General features: G+C 38.5%; 1 protein-coding gene across 7 annotated transcripts in view; it reads left to right on the top strand.

Moving 5' to 3' along the window:
- Positions 1-146: 146 nt before the first annotated feature.
- FRY (FRY microtubule binding protein) overlaps positions 147-17,152 on the top strand; it is a 181,151-nt gene continuing 164,145 nt past the window's right edge. For 6 of the 7 annotated variants that reach the window (XM_044441610.1, XM_044441615.1, XM_044441614.1 and 3 more), the window contains exon 1: positions 151-806. In XM_044441610.1, coding sequence (XP_044297545.1) covers positions 737-806 — 70 coding nt within the window. In that variant the 5' untranslated portion in view covers positions 151-736. Of the gene's footprint in view, positions 807-17,152 lie in introns of all 7 variants that reach the window. The other variant, XR_006415838.1, reaches the window with a different exon arrangement.

The raw sequence follows: 17,152 nt of genomic DNA, 5'->3' as shown, positions 1-17,152 counted from the left end.
GCGAAGAGGATCCGTCAGTGCACACCCAGCGAACTGGATGGGTGCAGCTTTTGCTTTACCGCAGCATGATGCAGTTGTACCGAACTAGGCGTTGTTGTTGTTCTTGGGAGGGAAGCAGCTGACCAGGCACCCGGTATAAAACCAAAACCAAAACACACCCTTAGCTTGGCGCGGGGAAAATGCCGCCTTGACTGGGAGAGAGGAAAGGCGAGTCTTGGCTGAACCTGGGAGGGTCCCAAAGCTGCCCGCAGTGGTGGATCGGCGGGGGTGGGTCTGTGCCCTGGGCTGCTTCAGGGCGTTTTGCAGGAAGAGGTGTTTTCCTTCCGATCGTTTCTCGAGGCCGGCTCTCTGACACCCTGTAAGGAGGAGACGGTGTTTATGCAACCGCAGCAGCCGCCGCAGCTCGAAGGAGAGTACGGGCATCCGGCGGCGGCAAGAGCAGCCGCTCGGAACGAACGCGAGACCCTAACGATGCTCTGCGGTGCAGTACAGAGAAATAATCTTCAGTGAAGGATGAGCAGGAGACAAGCATCTTCTAGGGTGGTTTATTTGCTGTCGCTGAACAGGAAAGCAGCAGCAACTACCACTCCGGAGCGGAAGGAGAGGCTCTGCAGAGACTTCATTTCCTCTCCTGACCCCCTCAGTTTACATCACTAACTGGTGACAGTCACATCTCGCCGGCAAAGTACCTGCTACCCGAGCCGCTCTCGGAAAAGCCTCTTTGTATGCCGCAGACATGGCCAGCCAGCAAGATTCCGGCTTCTTTGAAATCAGTATCAAATATCTCCTGAAATCCTGGAGCAATAGTGAGTAAGCTTCGTTCCCTTCTCCCGATGTTGTGCAACCGTTGATGGTAGCGAGGAGCAAATACAACCTTGCATTTGGGCTCTAAGCTTTGTGGTTATCTGTTGAACCAAGTAATAATCTTTTGCGGTGTGCGTGTCCCAGTCTGTACTGCTTTAGTAAATCAGCACCTCAGAGACTTAAATAGCTTTGCTTTAAAAAAAAATAGTATGAATGTGTGTGTAAGGCAAGCAATTAGGCTTGATTTTATTGATTGGAATTTATATATTAGGAAGCTTTCTGAATCTCCTCTCTTTCTTGAATAGAAGTCTTCTCTTGTTAAATGCTTCTGCTTGACTTTGCCTCTTTTTATTTTATTTTATTTTATTTTTTTGAGGAAGATGGTTTGAAAATAATGGTTCAGTTATCCCCCTAAATATTTTGTGTGTGTCAAACTGGTGATAGGTTGTAGGAAAAAAGGAACGAGCCATGTTCTTACGTATTTTTAATCAATAAATGGAGATAACGTATATTATCAGTTCAGTGTTCACTCTCCCCCTCCCCTTATGGTTTTATTGTCTCTGTTATATTTGCATTGAAGGGCACCCTGCCTTTCTTTCTAAACCAGAGGGAGCTTCAGAATGTAAACAAACAAGGTTGGAGCTATCCACTGTTGCAGGGCTTGGAACTGCTGATGCACCAATGCCCTCTCTAGCATTTTATTCTTGTTTTAGATGTGAGGAAAAATGTTACATAATAAAGATCAGCAAATGTCAAGAATTTTCATAAATAGTCTGAAAGTTAATCAGGCCTCTAGGCTGTCAGCTCTGACAGTTAAGTAATATGAAATTTCATTTTGGAAATGTGGCCAGCTCATGCCATTCTTACGTCAGCAGGCTCAGACTGCATCAGATTCCACTGATTTCTAAAATGTAGAGTCTGTCTGAAAATATAACCAGGCTATGTACATAAAACTGTACATAATGCTTCTCTGTGCCTAACTAAACAGCTCTGATATGTGAGGGATTAAGACTGTACACTTAATAGTGCCCAATGATCTGATTATAGATCTAAAAACAAGGTTAGAAATATAAGTAAAGAAGGCAAGCATCCTGTGAATATTACTTTGTGTTTAGTATAACTTATAATAGAAAAAAGAATTCAGATTAGCATTACAACTGAGGATGCCAGTGAACGATATTGGCTCAGCACCATTTTATAAATTTGCATTGATCCAAAATTATTCTTCTATTCCATGCCTTTAGAATATACTAATGCACAGAATGAATGGAATAATGGCTACTTTGGCATTCTTTTTTTTTGGGGGGGGGCACTATTAATTGATTTAAATGAATATAAGATCCAGTATAATAGGAGAGGGAAATTAATTGTTGGGAGATTTTGTCATAAGATGATTATATTCTCTATAAAATATAGTAATATGAAGTCAAAATAGTTTTGAACTGTTTCTAATTATAATAAAAGTCAACTGAATATTGCTTTATATTACATTTTCTGTCATTTTCATTCGAAAGATGCATGCAAGTTACATGGGCTTTACAGGTACATTGTATATAAAAGTCCCAAAGTCTCAGGATAATTTTCTTTGTGTTGTGTTATGCCTTAGTATCTGACAATTTTCCTTGAGTACATTTATGCTTATTAGAAAGACAAATTGCACTAAGTCTAGGTTTATTCATTTAAGTTTGTATTCTCATCTATCTGCTTGGCACATAAAAGGCTTGGTAATTTCAAACCTCCTAGTTTGAAACAGTGGAGAAGCTTTAAATGCACATATGACTGTAGATTTGTTTAACATGGTGATTTTAGTGGGGTGAAGCCTCGACATCATTTATTCGACAAACTGTTGTTGAGCTTGCTTATATTTGAGCTGCAACCTGTTTTCCTATCATAATGTCTGCATGAGCTTGATGTCACCATTATTATGTTGGTTGTGAACTGAAAGGAACAACATCATAATAAGGCAAGCTGAAATTAACTTGGAGCAGCTTATTGGCCCTTGCCACCCATCTCACTCCCGCTCCTTGGTCTGCCACAGGATGTCTACCCCTAAATACTGTAGAGATGCAGGCATGGAAAGGTCAGAGAAACCACCACATTGGGAAATTGGATAAACTGTTGTGGACACCACCACACAATAGGAAATTAGTGGATAACTGGCATCTACCTGTGACATTTATGGATCATAGGATGTGTCTTATTCAGGAAAAAACTTCCATGTGTATTGGAAATGTCAGTGTTTATTTTAAGCATATGTTTTAGCAATATCCTGTAGTTCCTTCTTTCTGGAGGATGTTGCTGTCCTGATAAATTTTGCTCTGGAGTAGCCCTTACTATTCACTAATGTTCATGTCCTTTTAAATTATTTACTTGCTTTATGGAAATTAACAAATAGTTATCAAAAGAGAATCCATTTATGATTAAGAGACTGATACTACAAACACAGAATGCCACTACAAACAAGAACAGAGTTTCCCCTCCTATAATGCAATTGGTTGGGGACCTTACAGTGCTTTCAGTATTTAGACCAAATGACATATAGATCCATTTGGATATTTGGGTCACTTTTGTTGAAACCTATGCATACTTACTAGAAAGTTGTATGCATTTCATACAAATTCATGTGCATGTATTGAAAGGGGGGGATAATAATTTTTTCATGCGCCCTGGGCTGTGCAGATGACAGGATAAACACTCCTCTCTTTTCTTGCACTGGATGCAAGCAGAAAATTAAAGCAGTAGGTTGTACATCACAAGGGCCAGTATACTTTAAGAAATCCTTGATAGCTAAATAGAGACACCAGCTTCTAAGCATAAGGAGCAATAGTGAAGGAGAACTGTCTCTATTACGGCCTGCTTGTAGATTTCTTGAACCATCCAGCTACCTAAAGGAACAGGACAGTAGACTATATTAACTTGTAGTCTGATCCAGCAGGGCTCTTTTTATGCTCAATTATCCATGAAATCATGATCTGAGTGAAACACAATAGTAAAAGGACCCTTCAGATACAATCTAGTGGGTGGGTGTATTATATATAAAATGATGCACACTTCTAGATTTTAACTAGATTAGTTAGAATGCTTTAAGTGAAGCAATAATACTGTTGCATAATCTTAAATAGACTGCTGTGCATTTTTTAAGTGAAGGGGGAAAATATATTTTCCAAAGTTTATCTTCTGAGGGGTAATGCAGGTCAGCTTTCCTTCTCTCTAACATGTCAGATTGGTATTTGGATAAATTTACAGCTCTGAGCTGTGGAATCTTCCACTTGATAGGAATGATGCATTACAAAGAAAGCTGTATCTTTCTTTGAAAATGTGCCTGAAAAATTCTGCTTTAATCTCATGATTATTGTGGGTGGCTTCCTTGCTTAGTAGTTTGATCTGATAATTTGCTATATTTGCTTTAAAAGAGTAAGTAAGAGTGTCTAGGACTGCAATCCTGTATGTGCTTGTCTGAGACTAAGTCCCATTGAACACAGTTGGACTGCTTTTAAGTAAACTTGCATAAAATTGTGCTGCAATTGCTTTCTTCCCTAATTTTCTTTTTTTATGTATGGAAGTAGCCAAATGTCTAATCTGAGAAACTGTGTTGTAGCCGTGTTCATGTCTTTGAGTGGAAAAATCTCATAATAGTGTTAGAATTTGAGACTGTGCCATATCAAACTATAACCTTTGACTTAGCATTTGATGTCTTTCTTTAAAAATGTTAATTGATAACTTACTTCTTCATATATTACATTGCCACATTCATATGTGATTATAAGCCTGAATTCTCTGCAGTTCTGGCGTATTTGTTCATAAGGGTGCTGGTATACATTACCTAATTACATCTGATTGATTCCTCCTGCCAATTGGAGGTGCTAAACAAAGTATAATGAGAAAGCAAAAGTTTAGCATCAACTGTGAACTAGGATTCCATATAATTTTTTGCTGATCTTCTAGCACAGCTGAGATCAATGCCTGAAATATGAGAAAAAAGGAAATGTGATGGTTAGGCTAGACTTAAATACATCCCACATGATAGAGGTGCTTTAAGCACTGCCTAGATGGAAACTGCAACTACTTCCAACTTTAAGTCTCATTTAAATTCTTCCTCCAGCTATTTATCTTTTTGTTATCTCAGTGACTCAGCTCTGCAGTCACTTCTACTTTCCTTCTCTCCATCCATCAATAAGATGTCTGCTGTCAGCCATCCAAATACCTATCCCTCTTGAAGGCTGTATCCCTTAGCTCCTAGTTCTTGGCCCTCTTCCCATTCAGGTTTCCCTGTTTCCCATGTACAGGGATATAAGTCTCTTCCTCTTGTTGCTTCTCTAACAAATTAGAGTGAATTCTGTATATGTTGTTTGCCTGTTTCAGCGGCATCATGAGGGTTAACTGAGAGCATCATGCAAGTAAGGTTCTGACAGAGGAAATGTTTGCCTCCTCATTCCTTTCTTATTGGTTTAGTCACTCCCACAGGTAGGAGGAGCCAAGTGAGGAGGGATCAGTCAGTGTGTACCAAAATATTACTGAGAAACATAAACCAGAATTCTCCAAAATTGCAATATCCTGTTATGTGCAAGTGTGGTTGCTCCTTACTGAACTGTAGGCTTAAAATAGCTTTTTAAAGGTGAACTGTTATCCTCAGCTATCTGAAGTCTTCTTTCATACATCATTATTTTCCTTACACCTGCAACTTACTTACCCATACCTGTATCTTTATTTCAAGCCCATTCCTCACAACAGTCTTCTTCTATGAAGTTTTTGGCACAGTGGACAAAGTCCTTCTTCCTTGGTGAAACTAAACCAAAGTCTCTGTAACTGAACTGTGTGTCTATTCATTCCTTGTTTACTCATTTCTCTCCCTGCTAACATGGCCTCCCATGTGCCATATCCACTAATAATAAACAACAGTAATAACAAACAACAGCCTTCAGTTTACAACAGACTTCATTCTCTTTAATTTACTGTTTGAAGACTAAACTTGATAGGTTAGCTAGTTAAGAGATTCACCTAGTATTACGTACAGATGTGGATACCCATTAGTTAAAGTGAACTGGTTTCTAAAGCTAGCTTAACCTGATCACATTTTACCATAAATATAATTTAACAGAAAAGAGAGTGAGGCTTTGTCTCCTTGGGGCTTGGCCGTAGACAATCATTCTTCAGCTTAGTGCGCTTGGGTTTTCCTGTAAAATCATAAAGTTAGATGAAATTACATAACATATATTTGATGTTTATTTTACTCTATAATGGAACTTTGGAATAGGTCACAACAAATTTATATCAAATTATAGAATTAAATTCGAACTTTCTGGCCTATAAAATGCAATAAACTTCTCACATATCTGTGTCAGCTTTCTTCTGAACAGTTTCTGAAACAGTCTTGCAGAATGTCTGAAACTTTTCAGACCTAATAGAAGGTCCTTGGGGAATAAGTTCCAGAACCGAACATTGTTTGGTGGAACAAATTAAATGCATACTTGCAAATGCCTGCCAGATACTTTCAGGATGACAGTGCTGTGTGCCTTCCTGCTACGATTTGTTTGTATTAGCAAAGCTGCTGTACTTGCATTAGTTATTGACCATGGTTCATTTGGTCATCTTTCAGAAAAACCCAATGAAAAGCAACAAACCATAAGTGAGCCTTGGGTTAATGTTATGTGTGAACCAGGCCAGAATGTTCTTTATTGCCAGTTTCTTTAAAGTTTCAGATAAATGTTGGCTGGGTTCAGACTATACAACAACCCATGGTGGGTTGGTCTGCTGTATTGTCTGAATCCAATCATGGAATTTCATCATGGTAAGTTTGGTCTTTAAAAACCACTATAAGAAAAAATAGTTTGTTCTATGGTTTCCCTGTATCACCATGGTTTGCTGTGCTGTCTAAACTAGGGATCATGGTTTCCACTGTCCTGGTATGCAGCTACCACAGAGTAGCAGATAGAGTAGCAGCTGCAGGGGCTGCTCCAGCCATCCAGCCTCTATGTTTGGAGCAATGAGGAATAGGAATACAACATAGGCAAGGAGCAAAACATCTTGGGACTGGATTTCAGGCACAGTGGCTGATGGGATTCATTCCAACTGAGTGGGAAAGATAGAAACCAGAATAAAGTTGTTGTTGTTGTTAGTTGCAAAGTCACATCCGACCCACCACGTCTTCCACCATCCCCTGGAATCCACTCAAGCTCACACCAACTGCTTCAGTGACTCCATCTAGCCACCTCAATCTCTGCTGTCCCTTTCTTCTTTTGCCATCAATTGTTCCCAGCATTAGGGTCTTCTCAAGTGAGTCCTTCCTTCTCATTGGGTGGCCAAAGTATTTGAGTTTCATCTTCAGTATCTGATCTTCTAAACTCCATGGACAGTACCAAAAGGCAGAATAAAGTAGAAACCATTTTATTTTCAATCAAGTAGATCATGGTAACCATGCAGGATAACCATGCATGTCATGTGTGAACACAACCGTTGAGTATTACTGAAGGGTTAATATCAATGAAACGAGAATAGATTCATTGTTTTTGGCTCAGGAACTTGCAGATATGTCCTCAAGGACAAATATAGCACCTAGGCTAATGTAAGCTTCTGATTTCCTTAAGAGAAACATTAAAAAACAACATGCACACCCCTTGCTCTGGGAAGTTTGTTTGAATAACTGCATGAGAGGTTTTAATAGTGTAGGATATATTATACATTCTCATGGAAACACTACTGTTATCATGGAAAATAATAAAAGAATATTGTGGATAGGCCAATGAAGGCAGGAAATAAAGATACACTATAGCTTGGGTAAAACTAGGCCCCTTTATTTAACTCTCTCAGGATCTGCAAGGGTGAAGTGTGGAAACATGTCAGTAATTTCTTTGCAGACAGGTTGCTTTTGGGTGAGCCATTCTGCCTGGAATGAGGCAGGTTAGATTATCATTCCCCTTTCCTAGACTACTCATGCATGTAGCGGGGAGCCTCCCTGTGTCACCCACACTTAGTGCTTCACAACTCTGAATAGGTGAAACAGTCTGGTCCCAAAAGCAAACAGCATCCTGGTTCGTGAACTGTACAGCACCTGAGCACCAGGCCCCTGTATTTTCTGATCACATTAAAGGTTCCTGCGAGTGCTCACCAAATCTATTCCTGACAATTACCACACACTGTTACCAATATATATCAATCTAATTAACCAGCCCCTGTGCTAAAGTAAATTGCACCCAGTATAGAATAGGTTTAAAAGCCTGTCACTGAGCAAATCTGTGACAGCTAAAAATTCTTACTCAGCCCTCCTAAGGGAGCAACTAGCTAATTCCTTGCTGGATATAGTGAAGGAGGGTGGGCAGGAGCCAGGAAGAAACAGGCCATGAGTTGCAAGTGGAGCTGGCTTTTAAGCTTCTTGACTCTGCCCCATCACTCCATAGGTGTGCACAGCACATGCTGAGGCATAAACCCTTTCCTGTCTCCTTCCTCATGCAAATGCTTTTCTTTAACCAAGGTGATATGTTTGGGCAAGCTGGGGAACAGGGCATTTTCTTTTAAGGAATGGCTTGCATTCAGGGATGGTTGTCTTCACCCAAGTACTAAGAACAGAAATATGACAAAACTGCACTTCTAGAAAACTGAAAAAAAAAACACTGATGATATAGTCATCTTAATATACATTTTGATCATATTTCTTCCAGTCATGGAAAAGTGATTGCTACTGAACAATAATGGAAAGCATAATAGAGTTTAATTATTTTTGGCATTATGTAAGGATTTGCTGCTAATGACTGAGGTTTCTGAATGTTATACTGCAGAAATTCTGTCTTATTCAGCCAACATTATTCATAAGAACAACCACGTTCTGCTTGAAAACCAGTTGTATGCAACTATCGTTTTGAATGCTTGGGAATCTCTCCAGCTGATGACACTGATTCTTTTGTTAAACTATTGAATAGGCCTATGTATATTGGATAACAAGTCTACTGGCTAAATTTGTGGATGATACCAAAGTGGGGGCGGTGGCTACAACTGAGAAGCTAGTGTGGAAGTGGGCAAGGGACAACAGGATAGCATTCAATGTGGATAAGTGCAAGGTCTTCCACAGGACACAGGAATAGGTGTTACAGGTACAGGATCAGGGACAAGTGGCTTGTGAAAGGGATCTCAGGATACTTGCCAACAGCAGGCCGAACATGAGCCAGCAATGTGATGTGGTTAAGGTGGCAAGCACCACCCTTGGAAGTATAGCCAAAAGCATGGCTTCCAGATCTACAGAGGTGTTGATACCACTCTACATGAGCCTGGTGTGCCCACAACTGGAGTATTGCATCCAGTTATTGTCTCCACATTAGAAGAGAGACATAGCTAGGTTAGAATTGGTTCAGCGCAGGTCACAAGAAAGGTACCTGTGTTGGGAGGGATGACATATTAAGAGAGCTTGAGGGAACTGGGTCTTTTCAGCCTGGAGAAGAGGAGACTCTGAGGGGATCGTGTAGCAACTTACAGGTATGTGAGGGGATGTGATATGAAGGAGGACTGTGACGTGTTCTTCCCTGCAGTGGAGGGCAGGTCATGTTCCAGTGGAACTAGGCTTCAGGTTGAATGTCAGGAAATACTTACTGATGTTTAGGACCCCTAGGATATGGAATGGGATTCCAAGGGAGGTGGTTGAGGCCCCATCAGTGAGGATGTTCAAGGAAAGATTATACAACCACATGTTGGGGATTACATGAGCAGAGCTGGCTGGAGCCAGGGGTCGGACTAGATGGCCCAGGAGGCCCCTTCTGACTCGCTTTGTTTCTGTGTTTCTATATTGAATTGACCTGGGTATGTCTGCTTTTTTCTTCATGGAGAAAAAGTTAAAAGTTAAACATTTATTGGAAATTCACTTATAGGTTGGATATATCATTAACACTTCTTTTCATAGAAACATAGAAACAGAGCGAATCAGAAGGGGCCTCCTGGGCCATCTAGTCTAGTTTTCCTATGAACTTCTGTGGTTGTTTTTCAGCTTAAGTCCAAGACTCAAAATCTGATCTTGCCATAAATTTGACTATTTGCACACACAATACTAAGACATGGTTTATGTTAACCATGATTTGCTTTGGCCATGAATTGTCTTGCTCGTGAACAAAAAAAAAAAAAAAGTCGCATATTTTCCTTTTTCTGGTTTGTTTTATCCTGCTTATTTTTCTGGTCTTTAAAATGACTTCCTTGTTAGTATAGTTGCACTGCTCTTGGTGGTTGTCTGTGCATTAGTGTGGACAGCAGCATAAACAAGGTAGGGATGAGTCATGGTTCTGAGTTTAGTCATCACAACAAACCATGGCTTAAACAAGCCAGATTTTATAAGCCAACATTAAACTGTGGTTTCTATTTTTGGTTTGTAGTGAGGTAAGAAATAATTGTTTTGTGAGACATGACAAATCAGATTTCAACAAACTACATATTATGTGCAAACAAAGCCATCTTAACATTGGTAGTTATAGCATTTACTAACTTTTGAAATGGAAATGTTTGTTCTGATATACTCTTGAGAGATTTACAAATGTGAATTAATTTGTGAAAAAAGATAGCAATTTATTGAAACATTTTCATTATTATTTTACTTCAAACTTACAAATTGATTCTTTTTAAAAAGTTATATTATTTCAATACATGTGACTTTTGAGGACACTGTACTTAAATGATGTTGCAGAAATAATTTGTTACTAATTAAGCTCATATATCCAACTTTGAAAGTGATGGAGTTTGTTGATAGTTCTCAACAGTTCCATTGACACTGTTACCTCCTTCCTTGAGAGAATTTCATATGAAAATTCTAATGTGGTTTAATGTGTATATTAAGAATAAATCCATATGAATTAATTTCAGTGCATCCAGCTTGAAATTATATGCACAATACAATGCATATTTACACAGAAGGAGTCCTACAACTGACATGCTAGAGCATGCTGACAGTTGTGAGACATTTTTCTGTCTAAAAAGATTCTTCCCTAAATTTTTGTAATCCATGTGAATTGAAACATTAAAGTATGTACGTGGCACCACAGTGATTTATTATTGATATTATTTACTAACTAGTGTGTCTAAAGCTGGGAGTCCATGCAAAAAAGGTTTCTGCTAGGAATGCTTCAAGATGGAATTCCACCATATAATAGTTATTTTGCCAAACCTTCTGAAAGACACAGCCAAAAAACAACAACAACAACAACAACCCCCCCCCACTTTCAAAGAATAAAGCATTTTTCAATATTTACTTTCATCATCTACCAATTACTTATTTTTTCTTCAATTGGTTATTACTTGTAATGAGATGTTTAAGTGGTACCTTGTTGACTTTTTTTTTCTTCCTGGGACAACCCTGGAGCAATTCAATTTTCAGAGTAGCGATTCTGTTGTAACTAATACCTTTGAAGATGAGAAATCACTTAACTGTAAGTTATGCCCTTTGACTAATATAGTTAAAAGAAATAATTCCACCATACTACTTTTTACTGCCTTTAATTCAGAAGGAAGTGGAAATAATTGTAATTTGCTTTCTGTTTATCATGTATAGAATTTAATTATCTGGATAATGAGTGGTTGAAGGATAGCAACTAATCCAAGTTCTGTTGGTACTATAAGACATTTAGCAAACTATATGGTTGTTCATTTCAAATCTATATTTGAAAACTAGAACCACATTTTCTTAGCATCATTGTCTGCTGGTTCCGTGATCCTCAGATTACCAGACTACATAGTTTCCTTTTTGCTGCTCCTTTCTTTGGTCTGGAAGAAAGAAAGTCTTCTTTCTTCCAGCCCAGCTTTGATCAGTTCTTTGAATAGGAGAAAAAGAGAACTGGGATGGCTAGGGTAGATTCACTTATAATCTGCATGAATAGAAGTAAGATGGCATCTTATCCTGCTTCAGGTACTACCAGTTATCTAGCAAACCCTTTGGGAATAGTCTTGACCTGTGAAACTGCATTGAACTATCATTGTTGTATTGTATTATTCTTACTATTATTTTAATTTTTGGTATTTTATTTTTCATTATTATTTGCATTTATATACCATCCTAGTAGCCCAGAGGGCTCTCTGGATGGTTTATAAACATTAAAACCTACCAACCCTAAACAAATAAATACATTTTATATAATTTTAATATTCTAGCTGATTTATTATATTTAGCTTTGGTATTTCTATTAATGTTTTAATGTGCACATGTTTATTTGTAAATACAGCAAACCAAATATCTCAATGAAATTGGATAAAGTTGCTTTTTCTTGCCACTTGATTGAAAAAGAACAAATTTAAATGAAAATAAATAGGATAAATCAGCTATCTACTGTAAATCAGAAACGGATTTTTCTGTCTGATATATAATTATATCCTATATTATTCTGAGAGAATTGTTGTTGTTGTTGTTGTTATTGATGTTATTATTATTATTATAACATTTCTATGCCGCCTCTTGCCGAAACCTTGGGGCGGCTTACAACATGATAAAATACATTGAAATACAATAGTACATAATAAATTACCATTAAATACAAAAATACAAAAAATACATTGATTTACAAATATAAAATTAAAATTATCAGTATAAAATAAAAATACAGGAGGAGAAAGAGAAGGAAGAAGAAGTTGCCCTGGCCAGATCATATGTTTTAACAATTGAAATGATGTTTAAATAAAAAGGTCTTGACCTGGCACCGAAAAACCAGTAACGACGGTGCCAGGCGGACCTCTTTGGGGAGTGAATTCCATAGGTTGGGCGCCACCGCAGAGAAAGCCCTCCTCCGGGTACTTACTCTCCTAATTTCTTTCATGGAGGGTTCCCGGAGAAGGGACTCTCCCGCAGATCTCAAAGGGCGGTCGGGCATATACGGACGTAAGCGCTCGTTCAGGTAGCCAGGACCCAAGCCGTTTAGGGCTTTATAGGTCATAATCAACACCTTGAATTGGGCCCGGGCTTCAATGGGAAGCCAGTGAAGCTGACAGAGGACTGGAGTCATGTGAGCATAACGCCCCATCCCCGTCAGCAACCTGGCAGCTCTATTTTGCACCAATTGAAGTGTTCGGACTGTCTTCAGGGGAAGCCCCACGTAAAGCGCGTTACAGAAGTCTAGGCGGGAAGTCACCAGCGCATGTGTCACCGTCGCCAGGCAGTCGTACTCTAGGTAGGGGCGCAGCTGATTAATCAGCCGAAGCTGAAGGAAGGCGTTCCTCGCTACCGCTGTCACCTGAGCTTCCAAAGAAAGCTCCGGGTCGAGGAGTACTCCTGAGCTGCGGACCTTATCCCTAAGAGGGAGTGTTGCACCATTCAGGACCAGGTCAAATCCACCCTCTCCGAAACCCGATCCGCCAACCAACAGGACCTCCGTCTTGTCTGGGTTGAGTTTCAGTTTATTGGCCCTCATCCATTCCCTTACCTCGGCCAAGCACCGGTTCAGCACAGCCACTGCCTCACCCGGATTGTTCTATATAATAATTCTTTTAATGAGTATACATAATTCTAAGGTTAAATTCCATATGCTGGATATGTATGTGTATTTAATGAATGATGATAAAGGTAGAATCATGTGAATTATCTTGTAAACTTTGGACCAAAATGGAACAAATGTAGCACAAACCCAGAGTATGCATTCCAAATCCTGAATTACACTACTGGAAACTAAGGTTCCAAGTATCCCTTATTAAATATTCTTAGAGGTGTCTATTAAATATGAAATAGAAGCTTCTTCTGCAATTAATTCATTATAAGATCCTGCATCACTGCTTTTAACTCAATCTGCTATTGATTTATGTGACTAAGACATTCAAGTTTATTATTTCAGGCTCTTGGAGGTAATTAATATAAGTATTGTCTACATATTCATGTTTCTCATAAAAATACATTGCAGGTTTGGGTACATCTACTAAACGATCCAAATTCAGTAACAAAGACAGGATTATAGAAGCTGCAGGTATACCAGGACAAAAAGATGAGATAACAAATGTTTAAGGTGAAACCTGCTAAGAAACAGGTTTATTTATTTTATTTACTTTAAAATTTGTACATCATCCACTGATCCTGATGGATTCTCTAGGTGGCTTACAGTAAAACTCTGAATTTATTGCGGCAAAGGTTTTAAATGTGCCATCAAAAGAAAGAAGTTGATTCAAAGTGGCAGTGTGATGGGAAGCCCAATTTACCCCTTCTCTGAAAAAAGACTTGAGCTATTTTACAATTAGGCATCAATGCTGTACCCATGAGCCAGTACTTTCCACCTATATCTTTTGGGGTTACATGTAGATCTCCATGATTTCAATGGAATCAGGAAATAATTCTCAAGTTGAGTCCAAAGGGGAACTAAGCTCTGAAACTATCTAATGCACAGACTCTCATAGCATAATCTTATGCAAGTTTGGAGAGAGAAAAGGTCTACAAATCCCAGCATGCCCCAGCCACCATGTTGTAGGCCATATTTCCTGGTCAGCTTGCATAAGAGTGTTCTCTAACAGAAATTAATATATATGTCCAATTACAAACTTGGACATGTGGAAAATTAAATCCATCTTCCCTTTAGGTAAGTGTACTTTGCATACTGAGAACCTGGATTGTTGTCCTTTGTGAAAAAGAAGCATTGACTAGTTTGTATACACTTTTAAAACAGGAAGATATGCAAAAGATCTCTTTAAAATTTAGTTTAACCAAAAATTGTGATATGTTTAAATTAAGGATGCAGTGCTATTTATATTTATTCAGATTAAAGTTCTGCAATTTTCATAATCCCTCCAGACACCTAAAACTCTAAATTCTGAACATTATTGGCAGTATAATTTGACCCCATTGTTGTCAAATCTGATTCACTCTACTCTATAGAATAACTAGAAAAAAGTCAAATGTTTTATATAAGAAGTAAAATGAGGAACAGAAATCATCAATAAAACATAACGTAATCTGTATTCAGAACCATCTTATATTCAGCCTCACCTAATGTAATACCTTTAATATAGTCACAGTTTCTGATAGCATGAACAAATGGCTCTAAGAAATTCAAAAGTAAAGGAGATAAAACAGCTTAATTGATGGGGACGATCCATTTGATCACTCATGGCTGAGTTGCCAAGTTACATATCCAAGTAGTAAACTTTGAAGAAATCCACATTTAATGAATGCACATGAGAGAATGTACTCTATAAAGTCTTTCCCATATCTGGTATCCTTGCTTATTTCAAGATCAGGCTACCATATCACTGGAAAGTCTGATGTTACTAGAGTCTTGCAAGCCAATATAGAGCAATCTTGAGCTGGATGAACAAGACAGGCAGTTGTTTTAACTCGAGGTACCTGGCATGAGTTACTTTTGGTCCCAAGTAGAAACTCAAAGAACAATGACCCTTGCCATATATTTTATACAATTCTTCTCTATTCTAGAGGCTGTCAGTATATATGGAAACAAGCAAAGGAGGGTGAGAGAAGGCCCAACTATTTCAATGAATTTCAGCTAAAGGTTGTATAAACTTATTTCTAAAAGGTGAGGTCAAGAATTCATAGCTGCTGATAGCTGGTGATCACATACTTTCACTGTGGTCCTACAGGTTTCTTACAGTAATTATGCCTAACGAATATCTGTGCCTATGCTTAGTGCCAGCTCTAGATACTAGGAACAGTTCACATACAGCTTCATATCACAGTGCCTTCTGAATTACCAATCCCAATTAGCATTGCAGAAGATACCTTGAAGTCTGTGTTCCAGCAAAGCTATCAATATCTTGGCACTGTAGAGGCACTAAGTAGCAAAAAGATCCAGTGGCCGGATCCAGGGCAAAAGATGAAGAAAAGAAAGGAGAAAGCAGAAATGTGTTTATCTGTGTGTGTCTCCTAAGAATACCCCTATTTATGAAAAGGATAGGGGAGAGAAGGGTATTTGACTTCTGAAGATACAGAAGTGGGGTGGCAGCAGAAGTTGAAACCTATGTGTGCAAACTCCAGCTAACCCATATGCAGCAGTGATAATCAGACTGACATATCCTGTATCTTTATTTCAGCAAGAGCCTGCTGACGACAGGGTGGTGGGCAGTTGGTTTCCCAGAGATTTGGGACTCTGGACCTAGTAGTTTGCCATATAACACTATCTCTGTATGACATCTATCAAGGCAAAAAGTGAATTATTGGAATACACTGTAACATCTTTTCCTGACTTAAATAAACCTTACTAAAAGAAGGAGGCAGAGACATATTTTAAAAGGCTCAATTTTAAAACTTATTTTAAAATCCTCAAATTTTATAGATGTCAATAAACAACCCTATTCATTAGCCGTTTCCTGTTCAGCAATAATCTTAGAAGATTTGCTGATTAAAAAACAACGTCCTTTTCTCATGTATAGAGTTAGCACTTGCTTCCCCATCCCAGCCCTTAATAAAGCCTTTCAGAGAAACTGTTTATCAGTTGGAACAATATGAGTCTTTTGTAAAGAAGACAATATCAACTTAAACTTTTTTCTTAGATAAGACCTTTGTTTGCTGAAGGGATAGGGATGGAGACATGAATACTGAAGAGACAGTATGTTTCTGTGACATGATATATCTCCATCTTAAATATCCAAGGATAAGGAGATACCTGTTCATCAAAGAGATGTGGGGAGGAAAAATGAACAAGAAAAAAGAGAGGGAGAAAAGGAAAGAGAAAGGGAAGGGAAAGAGAGTGTGTGCTTTTAGATGCCAAAAATGCTCTGCACAGCTAGCTCACCAGCACCACCCACTTAACCAGAAGAGGTGAAGTAGGGTACTGTTATATTCCCAAATACTTAAAATAACTTGATAGTAACTACCACCCAGAAAACAAACTTATAACACGGAAAGATAAACAACTGTGCAAAAACAAACAAAAAAATGTATAAGAGCAATTACATTCTAATTACATTATAAATACATTAAGGTTGTGAAATATATTTCAATGACACATTAATTTCCATAGCAAGCAGGTGCCCCAAGTAAAGAACAGAGATAAAAAAAGGCTGGTAACACACTGAAAACCATTAAGTGTTGATAGTGGAGAATTCTCAAAGTATTCACTCCTCTACAGAAGGTTCGGCATCAAGCCCAAGCTAGCTATATAATCTTCTGCAGCCACAGGAACTTGAAAATGTTTCATTCAGTTCTGGTCCTGAACACAGAAAGTGGCTGAAGACTAATGAAATATTACAGATTCTTTCTTACCAGCTGTTTAGTTCCTGAAATTGCACCAAGTTTGTCAGACATCTCCTTGGAAAGATCTATCTGTGGACTACTTAAGTTTCCATCTTTCTCAGGCATGCTTCAAATAGTCATCCTTATCTGTAGTGCGCTGGGCTTATTCTTCCTTCACACATTCAAGACAACAGACTGGGGTTTTTTGCACAAAGCTTGTTATTCGCCAGA

This window comes from Varanus komodoensis, unplaced genomic scaffold, assembly GCF_004798865.1.
Source record: "Varanus komodoensis strain SLA01 unplaced genomic scaffold, ASM479886v1 scaffold4, whole genome shotgun sequence".
Taxonomy (NCBI): domain Eukaryota; kingdom Metazoa; phylum Chordata; class Lepidosauria; order Squamata; family Varanidae; genus Varanus; species Varanus komodoensis.
This window is presented reverse-complemented; position numbering and strand designations above follow the sequence as displayed.